The sequence below is a fragment of the Pangasianodon hypophthalmus genome, chromosome 22 (assembly GCF_027358585.1).
Source record: "Pangasianodon hypophthalmus isolate fPanHyp1 chromosome 22, fPanHyp1.pri, whole genome shotgun sequence".
Classification (NCBI taxonomy): Eukaryota; Metazoa; Chordata; class Actinopteri; order Siluriformes; family Pangasiidae; genus Pangasianodon; species Pangasianodon hypophthalmus.
In genome coordinates this window covers 11,514,883-11,530,270 of record NC_069731.1, presented here as the reverse complement: position 1 = coordinate 11,530,270, position 15,388 = coordinate 11,514,883, and the positions used below count along the sequence as shown (strand labels likewise).

At 43.2% G+C, this 15,388-nt stretch overlaps 1 protein-coding gene across 3 annotated transcripts in view; it reads right to left on the bottom strand.

Moving 5' to 3' along the window:
* myripb (myosin VIIA and Rab interacting protein b) overlaps positions 1–15,388 on the bottom strand; it is a 205,044-nt gene that overhangs the window by 40,388 nt on the left and 149,268 nt on the right. For all 3 annotated transcript variants that reach the window (XM_053227864.1, XM_053227865.1, XM_026938117.3), the window contains exons 5-8: positions 6,843–6,923; positions 2,895–2,992; positions 2,137–2,217; positions 1,876–2,037 (exon numbers count right to left, since the gene is read on the bottom strand). In XM_053227864.1, the coding sequence (XP_053083839.1) occupies positions 1,876–2,037; positions 2,137–2,217; positions 2,895–2,992; positions 6,843–6,923 (422 nt within the window). The remainder of the gene's footprint in view (positions 1–1,875; positions 2,038–2,136; positions 2,218–2,894; positions 2,993–6,842; positions 6,924–15,388) is intronic.

Sequence of the window (15,388 nt, the reverse complement as noted above, 5' to 3'; positions counted from 1 at the left end):
AAGAAATACAATTAACCAGGGTTACACTCTAGCTTTTGGGGGGGTCACTGCAAATAGGAGGTGGAAGCAATAAAATGACATGGCAGGACACTTACATTTTAAATTATTACTGTTAATTTTAGCATTAGATTATTTTTGTTAAATAATAATTTTATTAAGGGCACCAATGGACAAAATAATTTCAGGATTATTGATGATTGGTACATAAATTATATGAGAAATAGCAATAGTTTACCTACTGTATGAAGGGAATTTGATGAGAATTTAAATAATTCCTTTGATAGTTTGTAGGATCCATTTAGTACAAGCGAGTCACACAAGTTTATTAACATGTAACCGGTGACATACAACATATACAGTATTGTTACAACATATACTCAACACACTCTTTATTAGGAACACTATACTAATACTAGGTTGTGCCTCCCTTTGCTCTCAAATCAGCCTCAATTCTTCGTGGCATGGACTCCACAAGATGTTGGAAACATTCCTTCGGGATTCTGGTCCATACAGACAAGGCTAAGGTAACTCAGATAACCGCTCTGTGAGCAGAAAAGCATCTCAGAACAACACATCAACCCTTGGGCTAGAAGAGCAGAAGACCACTTCGGGTTCCACTTCCATGAGCAGAAAGCTGAGGCTGCAGTGGGGACAGGCTCATCAAAACTGGATAGTTGAAGACTGGACAAACATCTCCTGGACTGATGAATCTCGATTTCTGCTGAGACACACATATGGTAGGGTCAGAATTTGGCACCAACAGCTTGAATACATGGACCCAACCTGCCTTGTGTCAACAGTCCAGGCTGGTGGAGGTAGTGTTATGGTGTGAGGAATATTTTCTTGGCACACTTTGGGCCTGTTAATATCAATCACCACTTGAATGCCAGAGTCTATTTGAGTATTGTTCCTTACTATGTGCATCCCTTCATGGCCACATCTTCTAATGGCTACTTCCAGCATGATAATGCACCATGTCACAAACCAATAGTCGTCTCAAACTGGTTTCATGAACATGACAATTAGTTCATTGTTCTTCAGTGGCCTTCCCAGTCAAAGGCTCTGAATCCAATCCAACACCTTTGGGATGGGAGATTCGCAGCATGAAAGTGCACCTGAAAAATCTGCAGGAACTGCATGAGGCAATCTGTCAACATGGACCAGAATCTCAAAAGAATGTTTCCAACATTTTGTGGAATCCATGCAATGAAGAATTGAGAGCTGTTTTGCGATTAAAGAGAGATCCAACCCAGTACTATTATAGTTTTCCTAATAACGTACTCCGTGAGTGTGACCCCATCTACACATATATTTTATATTTTTGGAAACATATTTTTTTCCCCTTTCATTAAAAAAAAAACTTGTCCTTGTGAACAGTGTTTTCAAAAATATCTCAGTCCACCTGAACACATACACAAACAGTAAACAGTAGAACTACTGCGTGTGTGTACTTGAGTGTGTGTTTGCCCCCAGGTGTTATTCAAAATCTCCACTCACTCTGCAGTTTGGATTGCGTCATGTTCTGATGCCTCCTCAAATAAATTGCAAAGATGTTACGATTTACAGACCACAAAGTAGGCAGCCATGATAAATGGAGTCCTAGCACATTCAGAACACATGCAAAATTACACTGGACATGCACAGGTTGATGTAGGGAAAAAACATAAATTTTTCCCATCCACACAATTGTTTTTTAAAATTTTCTTCTACTTGGGGGGTCTTGTCAAAAAGCTTCATCTTCATTTGACCCAGAACATTTTGTATAGAGTGGAGACCAAAATACAGGAAAAAAAAGCTTCCAAACAGATCCATATATGTGTGGACTGGGCCTCAGCCACTGTCCACATTCTGATGACTGATCCTGATATGTCTTACCCAGGAGTTTTTGCGACAGGCCTGTGTGACCGTACTGGGCTGAGAAGTGTTGCATGTGTTTGATGCTGAGGTAGGGGAGGGCAAGTCACTGTTGTGAGTCTGAGACCAAACAAAGTCATACTCTGCCTGCATCTCTGAACGCTGCTTCCCCCTCTGAATAATCTACAGAGAAAGAGAGAAAGTGTGAGACAGAATTACCTTTTCCTTTGCAGAATTCATTAATTGAAAATAATCTAAAATAACATCAATACATTCACTTACTTTTTGAACAATTGTGGTTGCAAGCTCCTCTATGAGCTCGTCTCTATGATCACGCAGATATCGAGCTTCATTCTGCTTCTCCTAAAAAGTGAAAGATGGGTGGAGAATAAATTATAAGCTGGTAAGATGACAATTAAAAAAATTATTGAAAGTTGAAATGAAGGGAAAATGGGGTAAGCTGTGTACACTGCAACACTGGATAAAATAAAAGATCCCTCAATCCATACAGGAATGAAGGAGTGCACGAAAGAATGAATACGTGGATGTATAGGTGGTGCAGATGAATGGACAAATAGATGAATGAATGCATAAATGGATTCAGAGAATAATGCATAATCAAGATATAGTAGATGGATGATGGATGAATGGATGGAATAATAATCAATGGAAAATGGAAAGAGAGTGGGTGGATAAGTTGATGGGTGGTTAGATAATGGGTGGTTAGAATGAATAGATATGTGAGAGAATACATTTAGTAATTAATAAATGGATGGATGGATGAATGATTAATAGGACAGTGGATGGATGGAGGGATGTGATAGGAGACTAAATGACCAGTTTGATGGGCTGATGAGTGGATGGATGATGAACAGATCATTAAATACTGTAGATAGAAGAAATGATCTTTTGAATTGATGGTGGATGGATCGCTGTATGAATAGGTTAATGTGTAAATGTATGAATATGTGGAAAAATGGATAGATAGATAGATGGAGGGATGAGTGGATCTGTAAGAGAAATGAGCAGAAGAGACAAACCAGACTGTCCCTGTAGCCCTCTGCTTTAGTGATTGCTTCCTCTATGGCCTCTTCAGCAACACGTAGGGCAACAGTGAGAGTCTCTGCTATGCTGTGACCTACACACACACACACACACACACACACACACACACACACACACACACACAGGCACACACACATTTAAATAACTGAAATGAGATGTGGCACAGCTGGATTGTGCCTTTGATTCTACAAAAACAACTACAAAGGGCTCATATTCTGTGGAGCTTGGAAGCTGACAAAAGTATTTGAATATAAATTTAATAAATTAAAATATACAGTACTGTGCAAAAGTCTTAGGCACATGCAAAGAAATGCTGTAGAGCAAAGATGTCTACATGAAAAAAATACTATAAAGAGTGGTAAACAGTCAATATTTGGTGCGACAATCCTTCGCTTTAAAAAAAAAATAGTAGTCTCAGGTACCATTTGTGCAGTTTTATAAGGAAATTAGCTGTAAGTTTTACTGAGCATCTTACAGAACCAGCCACAGCTCTTCTGGAGACTTTGACTGTCACATTTGCTTCTTATTTTTGCAGCAAAACCCAGCGGCCTTCATTATGTTTTTTTGTCTGAAAAGTGGTCTCTTATGTAACATGCTGCTTTCTTTACTGACATACAAACATTTTTCTGTAACATTTAATTTTGTGCTGGAAAACTAATGTTTGGAAATCTAAAATGGTTTTGTACTGAATCAATAACGTAGAAGTCATTAAATAAAAACCTATAACAAAGTTTGTACTAAAAAAATAGGGTGCCTAAGACTTTTGCACAGTACTGTATATTTGAGTATATTGTTTGGAACTGGCTAGAGGTAAGTGTGGCAGTGGGGGCATGGTCGAGCATCAGCTGTGGACGGAGAGGAGGCAGGTTGAACCGGCAGGTAACGCATGATAACTCTCACCTGTGTCTGATTACAAGCAGTCTACTTATTTGTGTCTGTTTGTGCTTTCAGTGACTCCCATAACCTGTGAGCGAGCGAGAGACAAAGTGCGAGACCACTTGGCAGGCGCTTGTGAGACACACATATGCGCAAACACCTACCCACGCCAGGAACCATGAACTTGAACCTGACGGAGCAAAAGGTGCAAGTGTTTTGAATGTGCGCTGAAAAGCGTGGCCTGAATAAACATGAGCCCAGAGCTCAGTAAAGATTCCGCCTGTCTCTCAAGGCTTCCTCTACGCCCTCACACAGTTCAGTTAAGATTCCGCCTGTCTCTCGAGGCTTCCTCTACACCCTCACACACCGGGGTTCTACACTGGTGCCAAAAGCAGGGATTGATGTAAACTCTGGTGCAGCCATGGAAACCTCCCCTCTAGGAAACCTCCCCTCTCCCCTCTCCCCTCTCACCACCCTCCACCAACCCCAACACCAAGCACTTCTCTACATGCGCTGCGAGCAGCAACTGCGCTTCGAAGCCCTCGCACAGGAGCAGGCTGAGAGCCGGTAGGCAGCCCAGTACATCTCCAGCTGTGTCCCCTACCACACGTGGTGCTCATCCATGGATGATCCTGGAGCTCTTCAAGTGCGTGGCAGCTATGTGGGGATGGCCAGAGGAGGAATGGGCTCTGCGACTCCTCCCCTTGCTATCGGGGCAAGCCCAGCTCTCCACCCAGCAGCTGCTGCTGCGGACACAGCTGGAGTATTCCAGTGTCAAGAGGACAGTTCTGCAGTGTGTCGGCTGGACAACCGAGGAGCATTGCCGATGCTTCCGGTTACTGCAGCTCCCGGAGATCGGCCACCCCTTCACCTACACGCAGCAGCTGAAGGACTCCTTTCGCCGGTGGTTGAATGTTCTCCTGTCACAGAAGGGATCATTGAGCTGGTGGTACTGGAGCAGTTTGTTGCTTGACTCCCGACGAGTATGGTGGAGCGGGTCCAGTGGCCCCGGCCCACATCCCTGGATGAAGCCATGCAGCTGGTGGAGAATCACTTTGTGGAGGTTCCTGGTCCAGGTGTCTCTTTTTTCTCACTCTCCCTCTCTCTCTTTCTCTTTCTCTCTCCTACTACTCCCCGAGTTCCAGCTTCCCGGAACCGAGGTGCGGGGACCCCCAAACTGGCACTGTCTCCTTTAACTTCCACCCTCTCTACACAGATAGAACCTTCCATGCCCACCAAGACCAGGGCAAAGCCAGGGCAGGTCTGCAGAGGCAGCAGGGAAACCATGCATTTCCAGAATCAGCATTCCTTCATGGAAGATGGAATACTGATCTGGATCCCTGAAATGCTGCAGACCTCCCCCAGTCAAGCAGGAAGGTACTGCATGTCAGTGAGTATAAAAGGGAGTCCACATCAGGCCTTGGTGGACTCAGGGTGTAACCAGACCCCCGTCCATCAAAGCCTGGTTCAATGTGGAGCATTGGGGAATTCACGATTGGTGAAGATGAGGTGTGCACACAGGGATGTTCACGAATATCTGCTGGTGCCTGTCAGTATTAAATTCTGGGGGCAAAAGCATAAAGTGGAGGTGGTGGTTAGTCCTCGCCTCACCCATCCACTAATTCTTGTGACAAATTGGACAGGGTTTCAGGCATTAGTGAAGGAAATGTTTGTGGATGGATCCTGCAGTAGTGAGGCATGGAATGTGCGCAGCGTTGGCTGGGGAGGCTTTTTCTGGGCCCAGCTCCATGTCAGGGGGACATGGAGGATGGGGAGGGCTCCGTCCCCCCATCCTTGGCAGGGATTCCCCTCGGTGATTTCCCCTTGGAGCAGTCATGTGACAAAAACCTGAGGCACGCCTTTGACCAACTGAGAGTAACTGATGGTCAACAAACTCAGCCTAACGTTGCGCTTACTCACAAATACTTTTCAATTATTGAAGATAAGTTATATCGAGTGACACAGGACACTCAAACTCCTGTTCCATGAGGCTCATTATAATCTCATGGCTGGGCATTTGGGGCAGGATAAGACACTGAACTGTCTCATGGCCCATTTCTATTCCCATATAGAATCACGGCCCACTCACAGCGATGTTTGCCACTGGTGTGCGGCATGTCAGGAATGTCATTGCCATTGCGCCCCCTTCCATTAATAGAGGTCCCCTTATAAAGAATTGGTATTGACCTTGTTGGGCCATTAGAAAGGTGCATGTGAGGATATCGCTTTGTGATAGTCCTGGTGGATTACACAACGCAATATTTGGAAGCAGTGCCTCTGTGAAACATCTCAGCACAGAGTGTTGCGGGATCCTGAAAGATATCCTGACTGACCAGGAACTTTACGAATTATTGGGGATTAAATCGATTCGCAGGAGTGTTTACCATCCACAGACGGATAGGCTAGTCAGATGGTTTAATCAAATGCTCAAATGCAGTCTTCCTCTACACCTTCACACATCAGGATTCTACAGTAAGATTTCAGATTAAAAAAAAATCAGTTATGAAAAAATACAGATTTTATTTAAATTAGGTCAAAGTTCAATCATCCTGGATTTAAAGGGAAAAGTATTTGCTTTTAAAGTGGTTGAAGTTGGCATTTAGCCAATTACAGTCATTTGCCATGAGTGCAAAATGAAGAAAAGAGAAGATTTTATGTAAATTAGGTCATTGTTTTTTCTTATGTTTTCTTTTTCTTAAATTTTTTTTTTCACTAAATGTTTCTGTTTGATTTTCACTTTAATTTTGTTGGATGCTACAGTATATCAAATTAAAGGTGGAAAAAGATGACATGATTTATACTAGTTTCATTTTTTACCTACAATTTTAACAGGGATAAGAAACATTTTTTATATCCACTGTAATTCAAATATATGAAATTCATATTCAGATACTTTTGTCAGCTTCCAAGCTCCATAATAATCCTCATAGCTATTAAATACACAATACGTATTTCACAACCAGGCAAATAGAGCATTTTGTGTGGGTAAAGACTGCTGATCAGTTTGATAGCACACATTACACAAAGACATACACTTTAAAGCTTACTTTCACTTTGCTTGGAGAATGCCGAGTCACTGCCACACACACTGCCATCGTTATCATTGCTGCCTTCAGGAGCACTCACCTCTGGATAAACATGGACAGAGAGAGAGGAGAGAGCGTCAATGGGTGACAAAGAGTATTAAGAATGTCACTGTAAAGCTTTATTTTTGTGCAGTATAATGCCAGTATATTGCTAGTGTGATTGTGCTTAAGCTTAATTTACTGCTTCATGGTACTCCCTCTTAACAAAAACACAGCTCAGGAGCAGGCTTAAAAATCCTTTCCCATTTCTTACAGCCCTGTTTTAGGGTATTCAACCCCACAGAAACATAAATATAAATACTAGCAGCTTATACTAACTGTCATCCAGCTGGTTATTTCTACCACTAAACTACTGACATGAAATCTATAAGTGAATTCCAATCATGTATCTTTATGGACATGACACTGCTCTATGCTGTTGGCACACACTTGTAGGAGAAGATGAGATTTGATTTGATTGGATAACACAGAATCATGTCAAACTATAACTCTTCAGGCATCACAGGGCAGAGTAACTCACACAGATGCACACAGATGCCTGCGATTCTCTAGTGTCACTGTGATTGACGGGGAGAAAGCGTATGCCCCTCCCATTCATAGAGCATGGCCAGTTTTGCTCTCTTGACTCCAAGCCAGGGATGGCTGTTAGTGATGATAGGGCAAGTGCACAGGTGATTTACAAACAATAATTGGGTGAAATGTCATGTGCAAAACAGTGGTAGAAAACAAAATATAAATACATGTTTTTGCATGTGCTAATCATTCTTGATAGGTGCTGTAATGTTGGATCTAAAAAAAAAAAACCCACTCCTGAGTGAAATGAAACTGAAACTCTCATTAAAGGTACCGAGACAAATAAAAAACTGTTCATGTAGAAGTGTGTAGACATGAGACTCACGCACACTCAAAGGGCTTTAAATGCAATCAGAATTGAAGGTGCAAAAGTATGGCGTTTCACACATGCAATCTTTTATTAAATCAGATTTTTTTTGCGTCAGGTCACCATGGTTTAAGGTTCTATTGAAATATTCCCAAAACATAACAACCAACTCATGCACATAGCTGAATGGACAGAGAGAAAAGGAGTACAAGAAGTAGCAGATATATTGTATATCTTATAAAGGCAGTCAGTAAATTGCTTTCTGTTGTGTTCGTGGATGAGTGGAGACACTGTACTGACCACACAGTGCAGCAAGTATGTAACTGAAATTTATTGCTGACTTGCACAGTAACAAACTCTCTATGCAAGGGTGTGGCTAATTCAGTAGTGATCTCACCAAGTAGACATCATTATATCTCCCCCTCCCCAAAACAATGAACTTGTTGGACTCAAGTATGTTACTATTCAAGGCAAGTCAATTCAAGTGGCTTTACTGTCATTTCAACCATATACAGCTAGTTAGTACACAGTGAAATGAAACAACGTTCCTCCAGGACCATGGTGCTACATAAAACAACACAGTTGACAGTGCAATGACTACCAAATTCTGTCATAATAAGCATACTGTAACCATTTTAACCATTTCTCAGTCCTTACATGAAATGTTTCTCTATCGTAGAAGGAAATTACTGCTTTACTAACATTACAACTGTCACTAATGAACAGTTTTGACCCGGGTTCAATCCCCGCATTGTGACAACAACACTTTTGTTCCCTTTCTTTTCTAAGGAGGTCAGGGTAGACTACCTGAGTACTCCTGGCAAAGTGATAGGATCATCCTGCCCCTGTGATCACCGGCCATGAGCTAAAGGTTCATTCGGTTCATTCTTGGTGAGATGGACAGATGTCCCGACCTTGTGAAGGTTTTGTGTCGGGTAGGTATAGCAGACTGTGGACTTGGAGCTGGATGTTGGACTGTGAGCATCTCGCTGTCAGGTATGTGATCATCTTCTAATAAGTCTGGTCAGTCAACTACTTGCTTATTTTCTTTTGCAGGGTTGTGGAGTCACACCAATGCCCGTCTGTTGTGTCGTGTCGGGTAGGTATAGCAGACTGTGGACTAAGTCTGGCCAGTCCACTACTTGCTTATTCTGTTGCGTCAAATATTTCCATGTGAGGTCTTCAAGACAAACGACCTTGAGGCCTGCTGTCGGTTCATTATTTCAGTGACGGCTTGGTCCCTAATCCAACCAGTCTCTCCCGGCTATATTAGTGACAAAGATCTGGCTCTACAATTCTTGTAATATGTACTTTTCGTGTGAGCACATAGACTGGATTCGAACTGTATCAGTTTATCAGCATCTGGAAGTTTTGGTGTGAGAAGTGATAGCAGTATTGGTAGGCCTGGTCTCAGTCTTCTGCCCATTGACCTTTCACCTGGACTGTAAGTCGTACTCCCTCAAAAACTCCTGGAAGTCATTGCTGTTATACTGCAGCCGATTGTCAGACATTAGTATCTCGGGCACCCTATTCTGTGAAAACACATCTTTTAGATGTTCTATCATGGCTGCTGAGGAAGCTGATGACAATTTAGCTACATCAACATCTTTTGAATAGTAGTCGACAATTAAAAGGTACTTCTAGTTCAAACAAGTCTGTAGCAGCTCTCTCCCATGGATAACATGGAAGTCTGTAAGTTGTAACGGTTTCTCCTGACATTATGGAAACCATACTACATTCATCACATTACTGCACCACTGTTCGCAATTGAGCATTCAGGGCAGGCCACCACACAGACTGTCTTGCTCTTTGATGACATTTCTCAATTCCTTGGTGTGCCTGATGAATGTTTTGAAGAACTAAACTTTGGAGTGAGGCAGGAAAAGTCAACCTTGTTCCATGTAAAAGCAGTCCGTCAAGGATGAAACTCATGTTTCTTTCCACACAGTAAGGGCTGAGTTTGTCTTTGGCATGCACGTTTCTCGGCCACCTGTGTTCGTGGAACCTCATTACTTGGCTGCATATGGGGTCTTTCTTTAACACTTGCCAAATATTGTCTAAGAGGCTCTTTGATGCAGGGAAGATTTTCCCTATTGGGGAAGGCAAATATTTGTGTCTTCCATGAAATTTGAGTTGGCGTCCGTTACATCACTCATACAGGGCATCCTGGACAGCGTGTCTGGTGTTGTGAACTGCTTTCCAGGAACACGGTTGATCTCAAAGAACTCTCTCATGATTATCATTCTGAACCTTTGCAGCCTTGGTAGTAAGTCATCCAGATCTTTAGTGCTCAGCCCCAGAACTGGCTTATGGTCTGTCTCGAGAAGGAAATGCTTATCAATGAGATGCATCAGAAACGCTCACATGCCCAAACAAGAGCTAATGTCTCCTTCTCTATTTGAGCGTATTTATGCTCAGTTGGAGTTAATGCTCTTGATGCATATGCTATTGGTTTCCATGTATTGTTGAACTTTTGAAAGATCACCCCTCCCAGACCAACTGGGACTTTAGTATTATTGCTTGGATCAAAGAATGCTAATGTTGGTATTGTAACTCTTTTTTCAGCAATGAGAATGACTCCTGCTATGGTGCATCCACGACCACAAATTTCTATGTGAGAGGAGGACTCACAAGAACTTTGTTTTCTCGGCCAGGTCCTGGCCTTCCGCAGTTGGTTCATCATTCCAAGAAAGCTGCATACCTCAGACACATTGGTAGGCTCTCGCATATTTTGAACAGCAGCCAATTTGTCTGGGACAGGCTGTAATCCAGCTGAAGACAGCTTGTGGCCTAGGAACTTGACTTCTGTCCTAGCGAATTCATAGTTCTTTTTGTTAAGCATTTCTGCAGCTTCTTCAATGCTGTGTCAACTCAGATGTCATGTCATGTTCTTCAGGAGACCTTACATATATGAGGATGTCATCTATGTGACACACAACTCCATCCAGTCCCTCCAAAATCTGACCCATTCTCATTTGGAAGATATCTGGAACACTGGATATCCCAAAAGAAAGCCTCTTGAATGAATAATGCCCAAATGGCATAATGAAGTTAGTCAGATGTTGAGACTCCTCAGCCAAGCAAATCTCCCAAAATCCAGAATTGGCACCTAAAATAGTGAAAATTTTTGCTCTGCATAACTGGCCTAGTGTGTGGTCTACTGAGGGGAGGATACATTTCTTTCATTTAACCGCATTGTTCAATTTAGTCAGGTCAACACAAATTCTCACTCTGGCTTAAGAACTGGAACCATGCCAACACACCAGTCACTAGGTCCCTCAACCTTCTTGATATCCATCCTGGATAACTCATCCTTGACTTTCCTCATTAGAGGTATTGGGATCTGTCTCGCTACATTCATAGAATAATGTGTTGCATTGGGCTGTAACTAGATAGAGTATTCTTCTTTCAGCTCACACCTGTGAAAAATTCTGACACGTAGTGATATTATCCAGTCTTGCAATGATGTTAAGCTTTTCAATGGCATGTCTCCCCAGGAGTGGTATAAAGAGATTTCTGATCATGTAGATGTCTTCCTTTATATGCTTCTCATTTTTTGTGATGGAAAATATCCCTTTCATATCCAGTACACGCTTTCCTGGTCCCATCAGTATTTTCCCTTTTATTTTTACACTGATGTTTTTATTTGAGGCCAGCAGTGTGAAGACAGATTCAGATAGTGCTGTGACGTCTGCCCCAGTGTCCATTTTCATTTTCACTGGTTGATTCAAGATCTAAACATTTGTGCACCAGCCTTGAGTATTTGAATCCAGGGCTCATTTGAATCATCGTCCTATGTAACCTCAGGAAGCACAATTCAAATTCAATTCAGTTCTATTTGTATAGCGCTTTTAACAATGGCCATTGCCACAAAGCATCTTTACAGAAAAATATAAATTCAGTATATAAATTTTAAATTTGTACATTTATAAATTTATCTCTAATGAGCAAGCCAGAGGTGACAGTGGCAAGGAAAAACTCCCTGAGACAATATGAGGAAGAAACCTTTAGAAGACCCAGACTCAAAAGGGAACCCATCCTCATCTGGATGACAATGGATAGTGCTGCTATAAATAATTCCCTTCCATAAATGTGTAGTACATGGTCAAAAGTGCAATTGTGTAGCCAGGAAATTCATCATAGTTTTTATCATCATAGAATTTGTTCTGCACAGTTCCATAATTTTCACACTCTTCTGTAGTCATAGCCAATCTGCATAAAATGTCATCAGCTTTGTCTCCCATACAGTAAATCAGTGTGTTAACTTGATGCAAATCTGATGCTTGTGCAAGGATACTTGTGACTCTAAACATTTCAAATCATCTGAGCCATCTTTCAAAGTCATTTGGTTTTGTAAAGTCAAACAGTTCAGGAGGTCTGATTAAGACATTGGTGCTGATGATTTTACCAGCACTTTGCAAATTTTCCGTTGTCCAATACAATTGTACATTCGTCTCTCTGCCTGCTGCTTTTCTTCCCTTGCACCCTGGTTGCCTAGCGACCGCACCCCTGCCCTGCTCTGAACTTACGATGCAGCGGGTAAGAGTGTGCTGATCAGCTTGCTAGCCTTGCCTATTTCCAAATGGAAACAGCATGAACTATGGTCTTACTGTGCTTTGGCATTTACTTCTCCAGCGGTGCTCTATGGAAGTATTTTCCAGACAAATTTCAAAAGCAATTGTAAATTGCGTTTTCAAGTTATTCATGCATAAATTGTGACATAATTCAAATGAAAATCACGTATTACCATTTACATTTTCGTTTACATGAATGTACAATGTCTGCCAAATTTCAAATGGAAAAGCAAAGTCCATTTACAATTGCATTTCCCATGTCTTATGACCCTGTGTGGTCTGTATGAAATAGCAATACCAATTACCCAGTTTGTTATTTCACTTCCTGGGCATCACGTATGGAGCCTGCCAAAATTCAAATGAAATCGCAATTCCCTTTGCATTTGCGTTTCCAATGCCTTGCACACAAACCTGTAAAAAAGTGTTGGGGTGGGAGTATACTATGAGGCATGCTTATATTTGGAAGTGGCGTCAGTCACAGTCGACGTCTCATCTGATTTTAAAGGCAAGCGTCTTGATGATATTCAGCGGAGAGTAGCTATGTGCTCTCCTGAAGTCAACAACTATCTCTTTAGTTTTGTCCACATTCAGAGACAGGTTTTTGGCTATGCACCAGTCCATTAGCTGCTGCACCTCCTCTCTGTATGCTGACTCGTCGTTCTTGCTGATGAGACCCACCACAGTTGTGTCATTGGTGAACTTGATGATGTGGTTCGGGCTGCGCATTGCTACACAGTCGTGAGTCAGCAGAGTGAACAGCAGTGGACTGAGTACACAGCCCTGGGGGACTTCAGTGCTCAGTGTGGTGGTGTTGGAGATGCTGTTCCCGATCTGTACTGACTGAGGTCTCCCAGTCAGGAAGTCCAGCATCCAGTTGCAGTGTTCAGGCACAGCAGGTTCAGCTTTCCACTCAGCTGCTGAGAAATGATTGTGTTCAATGCTGAACTGAAGTCTGTGAACAGCATTCAAACGTACTTGTCCTTTTTGTCCAGGTGGGTGAGGGCCAGATGGAGGGTGGTGGTGATGGCATCATCTGATGAGTGGCTGGGAAGATACGTGAATTGCAGGGGGTCCAGTGAGGAGGACAGCAGGGTCTTGATGTGCCTCATGATGAGCCTCTTGAAGCACTTCATAATGATGGATGTGAGTGCAACGGGATGGTATTTGTTGAGGCAGGACACTGAAGACTTCTTTGGCACGGGGACAATGGTGGTGGCCTTGAAGCATATTGGAACGGCCACGCTGCTCAGGGAGGTGTTGAAGATGTCAATGAAAACATCCGCCAGCTGGTCTGCACATCCTCTGAGCACTGTGCCAGGAATGTTTTCTGGTCCAGCAGCCTTCTGTGGGTTAACTCTGTGTAGAGTTTTCCTCACATCAGCCATGGTTAGACACACCTGGTCATTGGGAGGAGGGGTGGTCTTCCTCGCCGCCATGTCATTCAGCACCTCAAACCGAGCGGAGAATTTGTTCAGTGCATCTGGAAGGGAGGCATCACTGTCACAGGCAGGTGATGTTGTCCTGTAGTTGGCGATGGCCTGGATGCCCTGTCACATGCGCCGTGTGTCATTGCTGTCCTTGAAGTGGCTGTGGATTCTCTGTGTGTGTGATTGCTTTGCCTCTCTGATGGCCTGGGACAGTTTGGCCCTAGCTGTTCTTAGGTTTGCCTTGTTGCCTGCTCTGAAGGGGGAGTCTCGGGTGCTCAGCAGCACATGCACCTCTGCAGTCATCCACGGCTTCTGGTTGGAGCGTGTGGTGATGATCTTGGAGACAGTGACATCATCAATGCATTTGCTGATGTAGCTGGTCACTGATGCTGTGTATTCCTCCAAGTTGGTGAAGTCACCATCAGTTGCAGCTTCCCTGAACAATTGCCAGTCAGTGTGCAAAAACAGTCCTGAAGAGCAAAGATGGCTCCTGCTGGCCAGGTTTCACTTGCTTCAGAACTGGTTTGGAGCGTCTGACAAGCGGTCTGTATGCTGGGATTAGCATAACAGAGATGTAGGTGGGTGCATAACAGAGTAGCTGAGGTGGGTGCGGGGGATACATGCCAGGGATGCCAGTACATGCCAGGGATGTTTGTGTAAACAAGGTCCAGTGTGTTCTCCCCTCTCATTGCAAAGTCCACATGCTGGTGGAATTTAGGGAGCACTGACTTTTGATTTGCATGGTTGAAATCTCTGGCAACAATAAACAGTCCATCAGGGTGTGAATTCTGCAGCTCGCTAATAGCCCCATATAGTTCATGGAGTACCTCCTTAGCATTAGCACTGGGGGAATGTACACTCTGACTTTGAGGACATTGGTGAATTCCCATGGTAAATAGAATGGTCTGCATATATTCACAAACTCCACCAGTGATGAACAGTAACTAGAATCTAGTACTGAGTTCTTGCACCATTCCGTGTTGATGTAAACACACAAGGCATCTCTGTGAGCCTTACCGCACAGGGCTGCGTTTCTGTCGGCATGAAACAAGGCGAGCCCATCTAGCTGAATGGTGATGTCCGGAACTCTGTCACTGAGCCTGAGCTCTGTGAAAACAAAGATGCAGCAGTCTCTAAACTCACACTGTGTAGTTTCTGGAGTTGGATGTAGTCCAATTTATTGTCCAAGGGGCATACAATGAAGAGCAGGATGGACGGAAGAGCCGGCCATTTAGGGTCTATCTTTAGCCTAGCATGGACTCCTGCCCTCTTACCGCGCTTCCACTTCCTCGCACACCGCTTACAACCTCCCCCCTCTTGGCCACCAGTATCAGTTGATGCAGAGGGCTGAAGGCCTGGTCCCCAGAGCAATCCAGTGTCGCATAGCCTGCAGATCATCATGCAGATCGGTTGTTGAATGATTTCTCTACCTCATGGTAGACACAAACACTGGTTGCTCCAATATCCATGTGCCATTAAAAAGTCGGGCTAAGAACAAAAATAGTACCATTTTGGATCCGGAGCAGCCACTTCATTCTAATGCCACTCTGCCATCTTGGATCAAAAATCTCCTCTCTGACCTGAATATATGTGTGTGTGTATATATATATATATATATATATATAT